Source organism: Podarcis vaucheri (genome assembly GCF_965113315.1).
Source record: "Podarcis vaucheri genome assembly, chromosome: 5".
NCBI lineage: Eukaryota > Metazoa > Chordata > Lepidosauria > Squamata > Lacertidae > Podarcis > Podarcis vaucheri.
Window position 1 is genome coordinate 6,512,578 of NC_138763.1, and position 20,293 is coordinate 6,532,870.

Below are 20,293 nucleotides of genomic sequence, written 5' to 3' on the forward strand. Positions count from 1 at the left end.
CGAGGTGTCTGACGCCGCACCCGCCGGCGATCCTTCTGGGGAACGGGTGCTCAGTGCGGGTTCCCCGTCCGAGTCGAATCCATGGAACGTGCTGGAAGAAAGTGTGGGCGTGAACAGCCAGTCGTCGAAGAAGCTCGCTGGCATGGGTCTGTGTGGGAAAAGGGCATGAAACTCGTCCTTGAGCAGGGGTTCCTCCAAAGCGTAGTCTGGCACCCAGCTATTGGCGCTGGCCCGGGTGCCCTCTCTGGCTAGGAGGTATTCGACTCCCTCTTCCCCCCATCTGGAGTCCAAAATCTCCGTGACCTCGTTGATGGGGTCTTGCTGCGTCACCCCTCGCGTCTCCGTCCGCTCCCGGAACGGACTCGGTGCCGTCCCTGGCTCCTGGAATCTGTGAGGTGCCTTGTAGGGAGTGAGCACCGACCTGTGGAACACCGGATGCATTCTGGAACCCTCCGGCAGCACCAGTCGGAAGGCTACCGGGTTGATCTGTGCTTCGACTTGGTACGGACCAATTTGCTTGTGCCCCAACTTCTTCTTGGCTAGTGACCTGGTCGGCACTGCGTGGGCTGCCAACCAGACCCAGTCTCCCACTTGGATCTCTTCGCCAACCCGCCTGTGCTTGTCAGCTTGCACCTTGTAGGCGTGCTTAGCTAGCTCCAGCTGCCGTCTGAGTTGATCGTGTACCGCCTGCAACTCTGACGCGAACGCGTCCGCCGTCTGTGGTTCTCCGTCCCCCACTCTCTCCCGTCCCGGGAAGGTTCTGGGATTCCTCCCATTGTTGGCGAAGAACGGCGTCACCCCTGTGGACACGTGCTTCGTGTTGTTGTAAGCGAACTCGGCGAGCGGCAGGTAATCCACCCAGGTCGCAGGTTGTTGATTGGCATAGCATCTCAGGTACTGCTGCATGATGGCATTGACCCTCTCTGCTTGCCCGTTGGTCTGCGGGTGTCTTGCTGATGCCAGATCGACCTTGACATTTAGAAAACTCATCAGCTTCTGCCAGAAATTCGAGACGAACTGGCGCCCGCGGTCGGACAGGATAGACCGCGGCAGACCATGCACTTTGAACACGTGATCTATGAACAGTTTGGCGGTTTGTTCCGCCGTGGCCACCTTCGCACACGGAATGAAATGTGCCATCTTGGTGAACAAGTCCACCACCACTAGTACAGCTGTCTTGCCTCTCGAGCTGGGTAGATCCGTAACAAAGTCCAGGGCCACTCTCTCCCACGGTTCAAACGGCGTTTGCAGCGGTTCCAGCAGTCCCGCCGGTGGTTTGTGCACCGGTTTGGCCCTCTGGCAGGTGTCGCACCTCGCAACGTAGTCCGCGACTTCCCCTCTCAGTCTGGGCCACCAAAAGTCCCTTGCGACTAATTCCACCGTCTTTTCCGTGCCAAAGTGCCCGGCCGTGGGTGCGTCGTGCAGCTGCTGCAGTACCCTGGCGCGAAGTTCGTCTCCCGGCACGTAGATGGCCCCTTTACGTAAGAGCAAGCCGTCTCGTATCTGGAACTCGTCGCCCTTCGCCGTGCCCTTGTGCACCTCTGCCATCTTCGCCCGCGCGAAGGAGTCGTCCTGCAACGCCCGCCGCACCGCATCCAGGTCTACTGTGGCTGAAGCGCACGCCCACGCTGTTGGCGCGAAGATGTGCATGGCTGCCGCTGGCGTCGCCTCTTCGAGGTATTGCGGTTTGCGGGACAGTGCATCCGCCATGACGTTGGTGTCGCCTGGGACGTACTCTATTCGGAAATTGAAGTCAGCAAAGAACTCCGCCCAACGTATCTGCCTCTGGTTCAGGAACTGAGCCGTGCGCCAGTGCTCCAGATTCTTGTGATCCGTGCAGACCTGCACCGTGTGCTTGGCGCCGATCAGGAAGTGCCTCCACGCCTTGAAAGCTGCATGAATGGCCAGCAACTCCCTGTCCCAGATGGTGTAGTTCTGCTCCGACTTGCTGAGCTTTCTGGAGTAGAACGCTCCCGGCCTCCAGACCCCCTGTGGGTCCCTTTGCAGCAGGACAGCTCCCACTGCTCTATCGGACGCGTCTGTCTCTACCCGCATCGGTTTGCTGGGGTCGATATGCAGCAGTTGCTCTTCCGACGCGAAGAGACGCTTGAGTGCCTGAAAGGACTGCTCCGCCTGCTCCGTCCAGATGAATTTCTTTTTCTTGGAGCTTAGCGTGTCCGTAATGGCCGCCGTCTGCATCGCGAACCCCTTGATAAACTTGCGATAGAAGTTGGCGAAGCCGACAAACCGCTGGACCTCCTTCCGATTGCGCGGGCTCTTCCAATCCAACACCGCACGAACCTTGGCGCTGTCCATGGCTAGCCCCTTGTCCGACAACTTGTAACCCAAGAAATCCACCTCCGTCGTGTCGAACTGGCACTTCTCCAGTTTGGCGTACAGTCTATGCTGCTGCAGCCTCTTCAGCACCTCCCGAACATCTTGGTCATGGGCTTGCTGCGAGTCGGAGAATATCAGGATGTCATCCAGAAAGCAGACGCACTTCTTGTAAAGGAGTCCCGCCAACACATGATGCATGAAAGCTTGGAAACAGTGAGAACCGTTTTGCAATCCAAACGGCATCACTCTGTATTCGTAGGTGCCCAGAGGCGTGAACATGGCTGTCTTCCACTCATCGCCCTCCCTCATGCGGATGAGATTGTACGCACCTCGCAGGTCCAACTTGGTGAACACGCGTCCCTTGCGCACCGTCGCTAGCAGGTCGTCAATCCTGGGCATGGGGAAATCAGAAGGCTTGGTCATCTTGTTTAAGAGGCGAAAATCCACCACCAGTCTTTTCTGGGGCGTGTCCTTCTTCTTCACGAAGAAAACAGGACTGCCCCCTACTGCCCTGGACTCCCGGATGAAACCGCGCTGCAAATTGTGATCTATGAACTGTTTGAGTTCCTGTAATTCGTCCTCAGACATGGAATACAGCTTCCCTTTCGGCAGCGTCGCCCCTGGTAGGAGGTCAATCTTGCAGTCATATTGCCTGTGCGGTGGTAGCTTGTCAGCCTCTTTCTCGCAGAAGACCTCCAGAAAGTCTGCGTATTTGTGGGGGACTGCTTGCAACGTTCCCAACTGCAGTTGTGATTCCTCCTCCTCTCCCTCCTGTCTGGGCAGGATGCAGTGTTCTGCGCAATAAGAGGAGCCGAAGATCAGCTGTCTCTGGTACCAAGCCAGTGTCGGACTGTGCCTGTCCAGCCAACTCATGCCCAACACAATGGGCGTGTCCGACAGTTGGGTGACATTAAAACTGATGACTTCCCTGTGGTTGCCAAGGCGCATCACCATCGGTGGCGTTTGCTTCACCACCTGCCCCCCTAGCAACTCTCTGCCATCCACTGTGACGACTTGCAGGGGCAGAGTGGCAGGCAGTAGCTGTATAGCGTGCTGCTCCACAAAATCCTGCGCTATAAAGTCTGCGTTGCTTCCAGAATCCACAGAAAGCGGTACTTCGATAGTGACGCCATCGGGTAGCTGGAGAGATGCTGTGAGCTGCACTACTGGTTTGGGTGGGAGGGGGTCCGTGGGTTGCAAGATCGCTGGGGACTGCTTCACTGATGCGTCTGGCTGGGCCCCAGTGCCTCTGTCTCCAGCCAGACATCGTCGTTTCCCTGCTGTGGTTCTCCTTGCTGCGTTGCTGCAGTCACCATTGCTGAGGCTGCAGTGTGCTTGTGGAGCCTCCGGGGACACTCTTTCGCCAAATGGCCTGGATCCTCGCAGATGTAACACTTCCTGTTCCCTCTAGGAGGCTTCGCTTTCACTGCTGTTGGTGCTAGGGCTCTGGCTGCTGACTGAGCCCTTGCACCTCCAACCTCCATCGGTTCCCCTCCCCCTCCTGGCGGAGGTGTGGATTGCGCACGCGCTGCTTCTCTTGGAACGAAAGAGAAACTTCTCGCTGCTTCGCGCCCTCCACGTCCTTCATCTCTGCACCAGGGACGTTCTTCCAGCCTCACCCCCACAGTCAGCGCCCTTTGGACCACCTCCTGCGTGCTTCGGGGCCTCTCCCCCCTTGCAATTTCATCCTTGACCGCTGAGCTTAGACCCTCCCAGAACAGGTCTCTGACAGGGGGCGAATCCCGGTCCCACTCTAAGGCACTGACCAGCGCAAAAAAGCGGGCGTGGTACTGCCGGACGCTTGCCCTCCCTTGTTTCAGTCCATGAATCTCCCGTCGGGCAAGATCCACATCAATAGTAGACAAAAAACACGCATCCATCGCTTTGATAAAGGCATCTGCATTCTGAAGCGCCGGATCTTTATCCCTCCACAAATTGCGTAGCCACGCTTTAGCATCCCCATGCAAATGGGATAGTATGAACCCCACTTTCTCTTCCTCATCTCTAAAGTCTTTTGCCAGCAGTTGCAGTGCGCACATTACGTCTGCTCGAAAATTGGGGTACTGTTGTAAATTCCCATCGAAGTGAGCCACAAGCCCTCCTGCTCTCCGTGCCAACCCAACCCCCTCCGGTCTGGGTCCTGGCTGCCCGTGTTTAACCCATGCTTCAAACCTGGCGTGGAGATCTCTGTAGGCGGCTGCCGCATCCTCCTCCCTCTCCTTGGATGCCAGTACCTCCGCGTTCAATTGGGTAACTGCCTGTTGCAGCGCTGCAACTTTCTCTGCTTCCGTCATCTCTGCTAACCGTCGTGAGCTTGCTCCCAAACACCGATCCCCTCCTCCAGCTGCCTCTCTCTCCGCTGCGAGATATCAGGTGTCCGAAGCTTTTAAGAGACGGGTCTTACTGTCAGAGCTGCCACCCAGTCCCAGCTCACATAGGACCAAGTCCGCCAGCGTTCACTTTATAAGAGTCTTTATTAAGTTACAGGTTTCATTTCCGAACTGCAGCGTGCAGCTCTACACCTTCTGCCCTAGGTCGGCGAAGACCCGTCTGAGTCCCCGCCTCTTGCACACCAGCTTAATACCCTAGCCTTGCTCCACCTCCTTCGCCTCTCCCTACGTCTCTGGGTCCTTCTGCCCCCCTGGGCCTCCTCCCTTCTACTCTCCTCTGACGCTGACCCCCCTGATCCTTCTGCCTCCTTGCGGCGGGCTTTGGGACCTGGCTCACTCTCCGGGCTGCTTACTGCTCCGGCTTCCGCTGCATTTGAACTTGGCGCGCGCGCCCAACTCTCTACTTTCCTCTTAACCGTTGCCTCGCTCTCTGAGGAGGGCGTGACCACCCCTGACTCGTGCCCTCCCTCCTGCTGACAGCCTCCGGAACCCGATGCCTGGCTACCTTCCTCCCTGCTGCTCTCAGTCTTGAGCGTGGGTCCCGACTTCCAGCTGCTGCCGCCCTCAGTTATGAGCGTGGGTCCCGACTTCCAGCTGCTACTCTCTGAATCTCCTCTGTTCCCTTCCTCCTGGGGTGTCCCCCCGGATCCCCCCCTTGCTCTGCTCACTGGGGCTCCCTTTTGGGAGTCCTCTGACTCACTGCTTAGGCTTGGAGATCTCGGGTCGTCATCATCACTCATTTTCCCTTCGGATTCCTCCCCCTCGCTCTCTGCTTCCTCCCTTCTCTGCGTCTCTGCTCCTGAACCCCTGACAACATCATTAAAAAAAATCCTGAAATAGAATTTTAAACGCTAGTAACAAGATGAAATTCCCATCGGAAGGAAATGATATTATCGTCCACAAGATTATCCCAAATCGGTTGATAAAAAAGAGAGAAGCTTATAGACCTCTGGCCAGGCACTAAAAACAAAGGCAGTGGACTATAGGTGGGAGTACCCTGAAGGCATCTCATTTTTCTTTAAAGGGAAACGTAGAAAGTGTTTGTCGGCATTAGATGCGGACAAGTTCTGGAGAAAGTACCGGAAAGACCTTGGAGGAAAAAGGCAATTGTTGGGAGAATCAGAGGAAATTGAACAAACAGTTGAGAGTTAGGAGACAGATCTAAGAAGGGAATTTATTAAATGTATACTGAGACCTTGAATTTGTAATATTTTTTTTTTAACCCGTTGACGTATCATATGAAACAAAGTATGCATTATAAATTTATTACTTGGAACCTAAATGGTTTAAATGAAAATTCAAAAAGGAACAAGGTGGAACATATTCTGGTTAAGCAAAAATATGAGCTAATCTGTCTGCAAGAAACTCATGTAGCGGAAAAACATAAAAGAGTATTAATAAATAAGAGATTGGGGCTTGAGTTTATTGCATCAAGTAAAGAAAAAAAAAGAGAGGGGTGGTAATCTATGTAAAACCTCAGCTGGAGCCAAAACTGCTTTACAATGATGAAAAAGGCCGAACAGTGATTATAGAGGTTAAGATCAATAATGAAAAAGTGATAGTTATTGGAATTTATGCACCAAATGAAAGAAAATCCGAATTCTATCAATTCCTGGAAGAAAAAGTCATAGAATATTTAGGGGGGGAAATTATATTATTAGGAGATTTTAATGGAGTAGTCAATCCAAACATGGACAGAAAAATAAAGAAGAAAGAAAAGAGGCAGAACAAACTCCCAACTACATTTTTCCAATTAATAGAACTCCTGAATTTGTTCGACGCTTGGAGGTTTAAGAATCCAACAGAGAAAGAATTTACACATTATTCAGAGCCACATAAATCGGCGGGATGAATCGACGTGATCTGGACAACAAAGGATTTATTAAAGAATATTACAAAAGCAGGAATCCATCCAAGGACAATTTCAGATCACAGTGTGGTCTGGGTTAACTTTAAAGGGAAAGAAGAAAAGGTTAAAAGGTGGCAACTTAATGAGAGTATGCTAAACGATGAAAAAATTGTACAGAAGGCCAACCAAATCTTAGAAGAAGATTTTAAGTTTAATTTAAATCAAGGAGTAGATCTAGAGACGGTTTGGGACGCGGGTAAAGCCGTCATAAGAGGTTTCTTTATACAACAAAATGCATTCCAAAGGAAAACAAAGGAGGAGGAGAAAATGGAGATCTGGGAGGAAATTAGAAAAAAGGGAAGGATCCTTTTCCAAAAACCAGATGATGAACTAATTAAGCAAAGTATAAAAATTTTACAGACGCAATTCCCCATGATAATAAATGAAGAGATAGAATGGAAGATAAAATGGTTGAGACATAGAAATTTTGAGTTTGCAAATAAACCTGGCAAACTTCTGGCCTGGAAATTAAAGAAGAAAAAGGAAGATAGAATTATCAATAAAATTAAAATTGAAGACAAATGGATTCAAGAAACGAATGAAATTAGTTAAAACTTTGCTAGTTTTTTCGGAAAACTATATAAAGAAGGTCCAGAGACTCTAGAAAAAATAATTGATTATTTCGGCAAAAATAAACTACCAATAATACCTAAGGAAAAAACTGAAATCTTGAACTCACCAATAACAGCTATGGAGGTGCAACAAGCTATACAGAGATCAAAATTAGGAAAGACACTGGGCCCAGATGGTCTTCCAGCTAATTACTATAAAAAGTTAGAACAAGCATTATTTCTTCCCATGAAAGACCTAATGAATAATATTCTGGCAAATGGAAAGCTTCTGAAAACCTGGAAGGACAGCTTTATTACTCTTATCCATAAACTGGGAACAGATGCCCCAAACATGGCCAATTACAGAGCCATTGCACTGCTAAATAACGATTACAAGATATTCACAGACATTCTTGCAAATAGATTAAAAATGGTGCTGAACGATATAATTCATAAAGATCAAACCGGATTTCTTCCCGGACGATTTATGCAATCCAATATTAGATGTGTGATTAATGTATTAGAATATTTGGATATTAAAATTGATAAACCAGCAGCTATTATGTTGGTGGACGCTGAAAAAGCTTTTGATAACGTGTCCTGGAAGTTTATGAAAAAATTAATGGAAGAAATCGGACTGGGAGAAAATATTTGTAAAGGAATAAATGCCATCTATTCGGAACAATATGCAAAATTGATCAACGGAAGAATTACTGAGGAGTGCAAAATAAACAAGGGAACAAGGCAGGGCTGCCCACTGTCACCACTGATATTTATCTTGGTGATGGAAGTCTTGAACAATCAGATAAGAAAGGATGAGCTTGTTAAAGGCATCACTCTGGGAAATAAAACATATAAAATTAAAGCTTTTGTGGACGATTTACTTGTTATGACTGAAAACCCTAAAGAAAGTCTGGAAAGAGTGCTGGAATTGATTAAAGAATTTGGAGATGTGGCAGGCTTTAAACTGACTATAACAAAAACAAAAATGCTTTTTAAAAATGTAACCACAGAAGAAAAGGACGACTTAGAAAAAATATTGGGCCTGAAAATCTCCTCAAAAGCGAAATACTTGGGTATTTGGATCACCCCCAAGAACATAAACTTATTTCAGGATAATTACACCAAAACTTGGTTAGAGATTAGAAAAAACTTGGTAATCTGGAGTAAACTAAAATTAACATTTCTGGGTAGGATTTCCATTATAAAGATGAATGTGCTTCCAAAATTAATCTTTTTATTTCAAATGATTCCGATACTGGGTGAAGCAGGTTGTCTCAAGATATGGCAAAGAGAAATTTCCAAATTCTTGTGGGAAAGGAAGAAACCTAGGATTAAACACCTGATCTTAATAGACATAAAAGAGAGAGGAGGCTTTTCCCTACCCGATCTAAAACTTTACTACGAGGCTGCTTGTTTCACCTGGCTAAAAGATTGGTGCATGTTGCAGGATCCGGACCTCCTGGACCTGGAAGGTTTTGACAACTGTTGGGGATGGCACGCCTACCTAATATATGGAAAAGCGAAAATTCATAAAAATTTTACCAACCATATAATAAGAAAGTCACTCTTTGCTATATGGGAAAAATATAAAGACCTGATGGAGCCTAAAGTCCTGTGGTGGACTTCTCCAGTAGAAGCCATAGCAGTAAAACGGAAAAATACTCAGGAAAGCTGGCCAACATATAAAATACTTCTAAAAAATAAGGATAACCAAATAAAATTAAAAAACTTTGAGGAGATAAGAGAACACATTTCAGACTGGTTCCAATACCATCAGTTATTTGAAAAATTTAAATCTGACAAACAAAAGGGGTTCTCAGCAGAAATTTCCCGATTCAAATCTGATCTTGTAAACTCTAAAAGAAAAACTCTTTCCAAAACTTACCGACTCCTCCTTGACTGGACAGTCAAGGAGGAGGAGGTAACAGTGGCAATGGTGAGGTGGTCCCAGGATTTTGGCCACTCAATAACCATGGCCCAGTGGGAAAATTTATGGAAGATCAATTGGAAATTCACAAACTGTTACACAATTAGAGAGAACTTTCAAAAAATGCAACATTGATGGTATCTAACAGCATGGAAACTTTCAAAAATGTATAAAAATGTGTCAAGTAATTGTTGGAGATGCGGAGACTCAGGAACCATATGTGGTGGATATGTAGGAAAATACAGGTATTCTGGGAGAGTATACATGCAGAACTGCAAAAAATGCTTAAGATCTCTTTCAATAAAAAACCAGAGGCCTACCTCCTGGGAATAACAGATTTGGATATTCCACAAAAGAGGAAGGGTATCTTTTTATATGCGACGGCGGCAGCAAGAGTTTTGATCGCAGCAAAATGGAAGAGTAATGAAATCCCCTCTATACAAGATTGGATCCAAAAGCTGACAGAGTATGCCGAATTAGATCGTTTATCAGAAAAAATAAAGAATAAATCAAAACAGGAATTTGTTTCTAAATGGGAGGTTTTCAAAGAATATCTGAAAAATAAATATAGTATTTTAAATTCTGTTGCAGCATTCGAGGAACTTCAGTGATAGTTGCTAGGTAGAAGAAATTAGATTTATTGAGAATAAGTTAAAAAAAATGTGTATTGGCAATACGTAATATGAATTTGAAATATGGAATAGACGGGAAGTTTGGTCTTTAGTTAGGTCCAATAGATGTTTTATTGTTTGCCAAGAAAATTATGCGTCTATGGTTATTTTTGTAATTTGTGTGTAATTTGGTATTTGTGTTTTTTTTGTGTGTTTTTTTCTTGTTATATAAATAAATAAAAAAGAAAGAAAAAAAGAAACAAGTTTAAAATTTTTTGGTGTTAGCCATACTCCGAAATATTTTACCTTTTTAACCTCCGCTATCCCTATTTTCTGTTGCAACTCATCTTTCAAATGCTCATCCATATTTTTAACAAGCATCTTCCTTTGGGTTTTGTTAAGTTTAAAATCTGCTACTTGTCCAAATTGTTCAATCCCGTCCAGTGCTTCCGCTGCACTGGATAATGGTTCTTCTCCCATTAAGACTAAGTTGTCAGCAAAGGCTTTTAAATTCTTTTCTTTTCATCCAACTCTAATTCCTTTTACCTTTTCAGCTTTTTAAATATTTTTCAACAGGACCTCCAAGACCATTATAAACAGTAATGGTGATGATGAGCACCCCTGTCTTGTACCCTTCGTAATTTCAAAGTTATCTGTTAGCACATTATTTACTATTAAGCTAGCTTCTTGTTCTGAGTATATAGCTCTAATCTCTTTTATGAAACATTGACCAACATCCATGAATTCCATTTTTTTCTTCATAAAAGTCAATGAAATATTGTCAAAGGCCTTCTCTGCATAGATGATAAGCTGCTTGCTTATCATTCCTGGTCCCCAGATATTCTATTATATCAACTATACTTCTTACATTATCTTTCATCTGCAAACCGGGGAGAAAGCCCACTTTATACCCAGAGTGGCTGGGGAAACTCAGCCAGATGGGCAGGGTATAAATAATAAATTATTATTATTATGTATCATATCTTTCAAAATTCTTTTTAATCTGTTCGCAAGTATACTTGTGAACATTTTATAATCATTATTCAGGGGTCAGCAAACTTTTTCAGCAGGGAGCTGGTCTACTGTCCCTCAGACCTTGTGAGGTCGGACTGTTTTTTTTTTGGGGGGGGGGGTAGGGAAATGAACGAATTTTTATGCCCCACAAATAACCCAGAGATGCATTTTAAGTAAAAGGATACATTCTAGTCATGTAAAAACACGCTGCTTCCTGGACTTTTTTCGGCTGGATTTAGATGGCGATTGGGTGGGATTGGGCTCCGGGGCCTTAGTTTGCCTACCCATGTCATTATTTAACAACGAAATCAGCCTATAATTTTTAACCTGAAATAAATCTGCATCTTGTTTTGGGATCAATGTAATATATGCTTCCTTCCATGTCGATGGAATCTTTCCTTTATTCAAAATGTTATCCATCACATCCTTTAATGGTATTAACATTTGTTCACCTAGGTTTTTTTTATAGTATTTTGCTGTAAATCCATCTGGTCCTGGTGCCTTTCCAATTTTCAACTCTTTTATTGCTGTCTGCACTTCCTCTAACATTATTAGTTCATTCAGTTGCTCTTTCAGACTTTTCTTCACATTCTCTTGCTTTAAATATTCATCAATTCCATCTACATTTTCTTTTCCAGTTTTATATAATTATTTATAAAAACTTAGAATTTTTTCCCTAATCTCCTTCAGATTTTCTATTATTTTCTCATGAATTTTAATCTTCTTATGTTTTGACCCTGTCTTTTTTTTAAATTGCCACGCTAATAATTTCCCAAGTTTATTTGCAAATTCAAAATTTCTTTGTCTCATCATTTTTATTTTCCATTCCACTTCTTGATTAATTAACATTGAAAATTGTGTTTGTAACATCTTAATATTTTGTTTATTTTTTGTATTTGCTTTTTAATTAATAACCTTTCATTTTCAATTATATGATTTAATAATTCCACTTTTTTCTTTTATCTTTTTTCTGAAAGCTATTTTGTTGTATAAATAAACCTCTTATTACTGCCTTACTTGCATCCCATACTATATCAATCTCAGTTTCTCTGTTCAAGTTTAATTCAAAATAGTCTTTAAGGGTCTTTTGTGCTTTTTCAAAAAAATTTCTCATTTTCTACTAGTCCATCATTCATCCTCCAACTAAATGACAAATTATCTGTCCCTCTTAGCTCCATTCAGATTGAATTATGATCCAAAAGGGTTTTTGGCAAAATCTCTACTTTTACCGTCCTTGATGCTAACTCGCTGGATGGCCAAATGTAATTTATTCTTCCTGCAGATTGATTTGGTTCTGAGAAAAAAGTAAATTGTCTGTCCAATGGGCATTTCAACCTCCAAATGTCTATTAAATTATAACTTTCTACTAAAGAGAATAAAGTTTTGGGTAGTTTCCCTTCCTTAGAGTCTGAAGGCCCTCGTATTTACAGGACTGCCTCTCCTGGTATGACACACAGAAGACCTTAAGGTCCATGAATAACTATAGTTTAGAGGTCCCAGGCCCTAAGGAAGTCAGACTATCCTCCACCAGGGCCAGGGCCTTTTCAGTGATGGCTCAGACCTGGTGGAATGCTCTGTCCCATGAGACTAGAGCCCTTCAGGTTTTAACCTGCTTCCGCCTGGCCTTTAATTTTAATTTGGCCTGATATTTTATTTCCCTTCTCTTCTTCTTTTTTTTACATGATATTTATTGAGAATTTTAAGGTTACAAAGAAATAAGAAGGAAGAACCAAGAGAAAGAAAAAAAAGTAGATAAAAGTAACAATTAAACAATACAAATCAATAAAAACCAAAGTCAAAAAGAAGAAACAAAACACACAATACATCAAAATCAAAAAGCAAAAATAAACAAAAAATTAAAAAACAAATCCAATATTCCCAGATGCTTAACTGTCATTACCTTATTTCATCGACCTTCTCACACCTCCTTTTTTTGTATTCTAGTTATTAATTATCTCAGCAAATCCTTTCCATCTTTCACAATATTCTGTCATTAAATTACCTTAATCTATTTTAACTTTATCTTACCATAAAAAGTCCTAAAACCTAAAACTTAAATCTTATTTATACCAAATTCTCTTAACCATTACATATTCTTACATAATTCTTTTTAACATTTCTGCTAAAGCCAAATAATTTTGTTCCAACATTTTTCTAATACTCATTAATTTTACAATACTTTTCTAAATGAATTTTTAAAACTTTCTTCCAATCTTCATCCATCGTCTCTTCTTCCTGGTCTCGGGTTTTGTCAGTCCTTTCTATCCCATCCATCTAGTCCATCAACCTGATGACCTTATGTCCGAGGCTCTTAAGTCTCTTCCATGTCCCTTCCGCAGGTCTTCTTCATATTTATACCTGTACTTTACTTTGTCTTCTGCTCCTTTCACTCATGGAGACTCCAGCTTGACAATATTTTTGTCCCTTCTCGACAGGTCAGCCCCTTTTCCATAGTCAACACCGAAATCCACGTGGTATTTGAAGGCATGTTTCAAGGCCCCTCCAAAGTTAAGGGCCCCCACAACTCCGAGCTCCCCCCATCCCAAAGCCAGACTTGAAAAGTCAAAACATCCCTGCATAGGGGGGTCCATCCAGCCCCCCATCTCCAAGCCAAACAGAACTCCATCTCTCCAAATCTGACTTTTTCCAAGTTCATTCGTCAAATCCAACAGCTCATGTTCCTGCTGGGCCACAGCTTCCTCCATCTCTGCCACCCGGGGTCCAGCAACAGCCTCCTCCTTCATCTCATCTGTCAAAGCACATTCCTGGATTAATTCCTGAGTGGGTTCTATATAGGTACCCACTGTCTGTCCAAAATTTTCGATCGCAACAGTCATCAAATCCATCCTCTCATGTAACTGTTCCAATAAAGCACTTGTCTTGCAAAAGGCAAGCACCAGAGCCTCCAAGTACATTCTTGTTCAAGGTCGAAGTCTGGTCCCACGATCTTAATCTATTACAGCTGCAAAGCTCCCCAGTTCGGTTTTAAAAACAGTTTCACAAGCTCGCTCTAGGGGAAACAATTTCTTTTTGTATCAATTTTTTTTTAAAGCAGATCTAGCAACAAAGTTTTCCTTTTTCAGATATTTTGTCAATATTTTGTTCCTTTTAAATGCGAAGGGGAACAATGGAATCAATATGTTTCTCTTCTTTTAACTATCTGTCAAAAACGTTTGTCCATAGTCAATGAACTTCCCCAGAACGTCTGTCCTGACACCCCACTCCCAGGTTCAAGACGGTGGAAAATTGCCTTTCTTTACTCTCTCTTCTGCAGGTTTAAACAGTCTAAAAAGGGTTCCCCCCTCTTCTCCTACTTCCAATGATGAAATTTTGGTCCTTTACAGACGACTTTCTAAACTCTAACTTGCCATGTCTTTGCTTCAATCTATCTACAAAAAGCAGAAGGCGGACTTCCTGTTTAGACCTTCCCGCTTCAGTGCCAAATTAAAAAAATTCTTAATCCAATTTTCCGTTCTACTCATGGGCAGTTGTTTAAAATCCAATTGTCCACAGGAAAATGTCAGCACTCTCCGGCAACAGCAATGCGGCTTCACTCCGTGAAAGAAGCAGTCAATTCAAAGCACCGCGCCACTCACCCCACGTTGCTCTGGATCCCCGAAAACCGGGTTTCCCCGCGAGTAGGGGGGGCGCAAAGGTGCCAGCCGAATCCCACATCCACAGGCTTCTCCCGCCTGTGGTTTTTGATGGGTCTCCACCTCGCCGTGGCGGTTCAGACCCTGTTTTCCACGGAGCAGATTCCTCCCGATCGGAGGAAATCCGCCATTGCCAGAGGCGCCATCCCTTCTCTTCTCTCCCCCTCCCCTTTTATGAAGATTACCCGCTCTGAGACCCCACAGCTAATTCTCCCCTGACCTCCTCGCTGGCCCAAGTAGGACCAATTCAGCCAGCTAGCCCTGCTGATTACCTAATGCTTATTTCCCCTAAATTGATTTCTGAATTTTGAATTTTATTGTTATTCATGTTTTTATACTGTATTTTATGCTGCTTTTACAATTAAGTGTTTTAAATTTGTTATTAACCACCCTGAGCCCAGTTTTTGAACTGGGAAGGGCGGGGTATAAATAAAAAAATATTATTATTCTATTATTTTCTTATTGTTCTATCAATGTCCAGAGAAACTACTCTATTTAAGTCCCCCATGATAATAATTCTTTGGTCTATATATTCAGGTAGTTTTTCCTCCAATAATTTGTAGAAATCTGATTTCTTTTCATTTGGTTCATGAATTCCGACTATTATTATTTTTTCGCCTTGTGATATCACTTATCCTGCAATCATGCTTTCTTCCTCATCCTTGAAGACCTGCTGTGCCTCATGTCAATTTTTAATATATAGAACCACACCCCTTTTTTACTTTTATCTGATGATATAAATTCTTTGCCCAATCTTTCATTAATCAAAATTCTCTTGTTTTCTTGCAAAATGTATTTTCTGTAAATATATGTCCAAATTTCCCTTTATTAAGATTTGTTCAATTTTGTTTCTTTTTACTTTGTTATTTAGTTCATTCACATTCCAAGTCAATAATTTCAGATTCATTTCCAGTCCTAATTAAATAATACCATATTTTCATACTGTTTATTAAGACTGTTCCTCCTCCTCCTCCTCCTCCTCCTCCTCCTCCTCCTCCTCCTCCTCCTTCTTCTTCTTCTTCTTCTGGTGTTGCTCGTATTTCTTCTTTGCCCAGTTCTTTTGCATATTTCCTCCAAAATTTATCTGTTTCCTGAATACTTTTGAACTTAAATTTCTTCTCTTTGTAGAAAAAGGAGATACCTTCTGGAAATTCCCATCTATATTATATATCATTCTTCCGAAGTATGTCCATTAAAGATTTATAGGGGTGGGTTTTTTTTTTAAAAAAAATCTCACTGGGATTTCCTTGAAAATTATGATAAAGCTTATGTCAATGCACAATCTTTTTTCTAGAAAAAAAAATATTTTATTTCTTCGGAATTGAATATCACCAAACAATCACCGAGGAATTTCTTTGATTTTGACGATCTTGTACTCTATATAGGGTCATTCACTTCTTCTTCTTCTTGCATATTTAACCATTCTGCTATTTCAGAAACCAATCTGCTCTTAATGTCCTCCCCAGGCACCTCTGGTATTGATCTAAATCTCAAATTCAGTTCCTTCTGCTTCATCTCCATCATTGTCAAGGAGTCCCAAGTTTCTTCCTGTATTTTGGTCAGTTCTGCAGCATCCCCTTTGGCCCCCCATCTTCTCTCACCTCTTTCATTTCCTTTTGTGTTTTTTGTGTGTGGCATCATCCAGAGCTTGTTTTTTTCTTTAATTCCTGTACAGTTTTTCCTATTTCTGCTGATTGATTTGATTTGTCTTGTTAACTCTGCGACCGATCAGTCATTTTTCCTTTCCATTCCTGTTAATTTTTTCCACTGTCTTTAATGTCTTTTTTCAATTCTGCAAACATTTCTAAAATCTCACTCATAGATTCCAGACCCTACTTTGAGCCTCTTCTCTTCCCCTGTGTATACTGTTACATGTTATGTGCTTCCTCGGTGTATGTTTATAACCAACCAGAGAATTAACATGAAAATTTTTCCCTCCATTCTTTCAAATCTTCTAGAGCCATCACTCCTGGTTAATATGAACATTATATTAAAAAACCCCACAGCACTGACCACAAACACATAAGAAAATGCATTTCTAAAAAGAGTGAGCATAAAGATCACTCTGCATTCATTCATGGCAAATGCAACAACATTTTGGCATGTGTATTTTCCTGATCTCACCTAGCTCTCCATGCTGTAATTCTCCTACTTTATATGTTTTTGTGCTTTTCATTATTAATCATATTCTTTTCCTTTTACATTTTATATTAGTTTCTATATTATAATTATGTGTGTTGTTTGTATCTGCAGGATGAAGGAGGCTTAAATCTGAAAGACACCACACAAAAGAAGCAGCTGAGCCAATGAAATAGTTTATTGCAATATACTCTGGAGCTTGTCCTCCCACTCTTCCCATGTGTGATGCAACATGGCCCAGAATGCTATGCACTTCTTCTCTTCCAATAGATGAATGGACACCAACTTGGCAGTGTAGCAGGAGTTCATTAGCTATTCCCAGGAAAGCCATGGGACTTTTGTAACTCGTATGTAGCCAGGGAAGACACAAGACAATATTTATTTTGTCTGTTTAATACATTTATACACCAAATTACTCAGAGAGGTATTTCTTAATTCCTTACCACTTAATTCCATCCTCTTCTTAATTCCTTACCACAACTTTGGGTAGCCTTCCGCCTCTGCTGTTGTGACCCAACGTGGGTCATAAACCTGACCCAGTGCTCTAGCCAAGCTTATACCAACTTGATACCCTCCAGACTACAATGCCCATCTCCCCCAACCAGCATGGCCAATGGTCAGGGATGATGGGAGTTGCAGTCCAACAGTATCTGGTGGGCTCCAGTTTCCACATCCCTGCACAAAATGTTTTTACGGTGATGATGAAGAAGCCTCTGGCAATGGCTGGCTCATCTACTTGCCTGTCATCAGATGGCTGTAGACTATGAAGTGCCTCTCTACTGCTCTGATCCCACGCAGGGAAAAAACAAGCAGGAGGGAGTAAAACAAATGGGTTGGAATGAAGGAAGGAACTAACGAAAGAAAAGGAGATGCTGGCAAGAGAGGAAAATATAGTGAGATGCTTAAGAGGTGAGGAAGGCTGAAGCTCACATATTAGGTTGAAATAACTATCTAAACATAGCATTCCTCTTCTCTCTTTTGACCCAATTGGTAGATGGCAAAGCAATATGGAAACATTTACACCCTTTGGGCAGGATATCAACCCTTCATAATACTGTCTGGATTCCAAGCAGTGAAAGAAGCGCTCATTGACCACTCTGAAGAATTTGAAGACCGACCACAGATTCCTTTCCTTATGGCTATGACAAAAGGAAAAGGTAGGTAATGAGAATTTCTGCTGGTACTTTCCCCGAAGAAAACATTTAAGTGGCTGTCTGGAAAAAGAGAACAAAGGTTTTCTATTAATGTTGTACTGAACAGGAAATAGGGGTTCTATGCAGTGCCAGTTCTTATCAGAGAAGACCGACACTGAAATCAATGGGCATGGCTAATGTGGGTCTATTAATTTCCATTAGTCTACTCTAACAAGTGCTTTGTACTACACTGTGGTTAGACTGAACTGCAGGTAGAAGCTTGTTTCCTGTTGCAGTTGCAATGCATTGACTGTCCTGGCCCTCAGCGCTGGATGAAAAGCTTGAACTCTCCGCTCTTTCTGCTGAGGTACTCGTAAAATATACTGAGGCAGACTTTGCATCGTCTTGTAATTGTTTGCCTCAGAGATACTAAATAGCTTGCACATTCAAGGGCATGAACTTCAGTAAACAAAGTTTCTTCTTGGCTGGTAACTTAATTGTAACATGTCTGTAAGGAAGAATTTCTCACTAATTTTTCATAGGTATTATATTTTCAAATGGTCACGTCTGGAGGCAACAGAGACAGTTCAGTATTGTTACTATGCGGAAGCTAGGACTGGGGAAGAAAGGCATGGAGCACCAAATAGCAGAGGAGGCCCATCAGCTTGTGGAGGTTTTTGCACGTTCAAAGGGTATGTGATGATGGGTGATGGTGCTGAGCTGGCGTATGAAGATATATTTGTGTACTACCTCTGTCCATTTTAGAAAGGAATGTGATAGGTTTTTCTTGGTTCCCAATGGAGATCCCAGCAGTTTCTCTTGGCCACCATGAAATCCCACTCTCAGTCTGAACAGGAGCAGCTGAACTCACATTAGTATAAGTTTATTTTGCAGGACAACCACTTGACCCCTCCATGCCCATCGCTAATTCAGTCTCCAACGTGATGTGTGCTGTGGCTTTTGGGCACCGGTTTGCTCTTGAAGATGAACGGTTCCAGAAGCTGATAGAAGATTTGGATTTTGTCTCAAAATTTCTAGGAAGCTTCATTCATGCTGTGAGTAGTCATTTTCATTCCTGCTGATTCAGAGAAGTCTCCCAGGGGCCTTATGTTCCCCACTCAGCATTCTGGATTCCTTTATGATAGAGGATAGAGTGTTGGAGAACGGAAATGAGGTTTAAATCTAATCTGAGATTGAGCCCCCCTTTACTTTCTCTGTAATGCAGGGGTCAGCAAACTTTATCAGCAGGGGGCTGGTCTACTGCCCCTCTGACCTTTTTGTGGGTTGAACTATATTTTGGGGGGAAAGGGGAAAAGAACGAATTCCTATGCCCCAGAAAAAACCCAGAGATGCATTTTAAATAAAAATACACATTCTACTCATGTAAAAACACGTTGATTCCCAGACCGTCCACGGGCCGGATTTAGAAGGCAATTGGGCCGGATCCAGCCCCTGGGCCTTAGTTTGCCTACTCATGCTGTAATGTGTTTCCCTGTCCCCTTTTCTTCTGCTGGCTGCAACGAGCCACCAAAAGGCAAACTTGAACACTTCTCCTTCCCATCCTGCTGTGCTCCACATCCCTCCCTCACCGGCTTCTGTTAAAATAAGAATTTTTTTTACCTGCCAAAGAAAATCTCAAGTGGAACTATGTTGAGAGGCATGCTTTGCCTCCCTCCTCCTGATCAATTTCACCCAGAGCCTTGTCAAATTCACCACATTCTTCTTCAAATGTCCCGTTCAAACCTTGATATGTGGAAATGAATTAGCGATTGCCTCCCCCTTCTCTCTCTCCTGCCTCTTCCTTGCCTCCTCCTTCTCATTACTCTGAGATCTCTTGGCTAGCATCTATTTATATGGGGATCGGCTCTTTTCTCCACCCTCTAACCTCAGATTTCCATGATGCAAACCCAGGATATGCATTTGTCTTATTTAATATTATTTGTTATTGGGAACAAAGTTCTTGTAAGGAAAGGCAATGGAAGAGACCCAACCTCCGAAGTGTTTGCTAGAGAGGTTTATTCAGAAAATGTAAGTAATTTATCTTTCATGAGAAAACTAGGAAAGATAAAAGCTCCCTTGTTAAAGGTTTAATAATAATAATAATAATTTATTATTTATACCCCGCCCATCTGGCTCAGTTTCCCCAGCCACTCTGGGCAGCTTCCACAAAGACAAAAAATACACTAAGGTGTCACACATTAAACATTTCCCTAAACAGGGCTGCCTTCAGATGTCTTTTAAAGATAAGATAGCTGCTTATTTCCTTCACATCTGAAGGGAGGGCATTCCACAGAGCAGGTGCCACTACTGAGAAGGCCCCCTGTCTGGTTCTCTGTAACCTCACTTTTCCCAGCAAGGGAACTGCCAGAAGGCCCTTGGCACTGGACCTCAGTGTCCGAGCCGAATGATGGAGGTGGAGACGCTCCTTCAGGTACACTGGACCAAGGCAGTATAGGGTTTTAAAGGTCAGCACCAACACTTTGAGGGACGCAAGTGGCGCTGTGGGTTAAACCACAGAGCCTAGGACTTGCTGATCAGAAGGTCGGCAGTTCGAATCCCTGCGATGGGGTGAGCTCCCATTGTTCGGTCCCAGCTCCTGCCAACCTAGCAGTTCAAAAGCACAAAG

General features: G+C 43.3%; 3 protein-coding genes across 3 annotated transcripts in view; 2 read left to right on the forward strand and 1 right to left on the reverse strand.

The window, feature by feature from the left end:
- The window catches only part of LOC309533181 (cytochrome P450 2J2-like), a 120,254-nt gene that overhangs the window by 73,492 nt on the left and 26,469 nt on the right, over window positions 1–20,293 (reverse strand). The window lies entirely within an intron of this gene.
- The window catches only part of LOC309533161 (cytochrome P450 2J2-like), an 81,338-nt gene that overhangs the window by 6,359 nt on the left and 54,686 nt on the right, over window positions 1–20,293 (forward strand). The gene's annotated exons all lie outside the window — the stretch shown is intronic.
- LOC309533162 (cytochrome P450 2C39-like) overlaps window positions 1–20,293 on the forward strand; it is a 37,524-nt gene that overhangs the window by 6,282 nt on the left and 10,949 nt on the right. Inside the window, exons 2-4 of the mRNA XM_082224365.1 lie at window positions 17,529–17,691; window positions 18,210–18,359; window positions 18,562–18,722. Coding sequence (XP_082080491.1) covers window positions 17,529–17,691; window positions 18,210–18,359; window positions 18,562–18,722 — 474 coding nt within the window. The remainder of the gene's footprint in view (window positions 1–17,528; window positions 17,692–18,209; window positions 18,360–18,561; window positions 18,723–20,293) is intronic.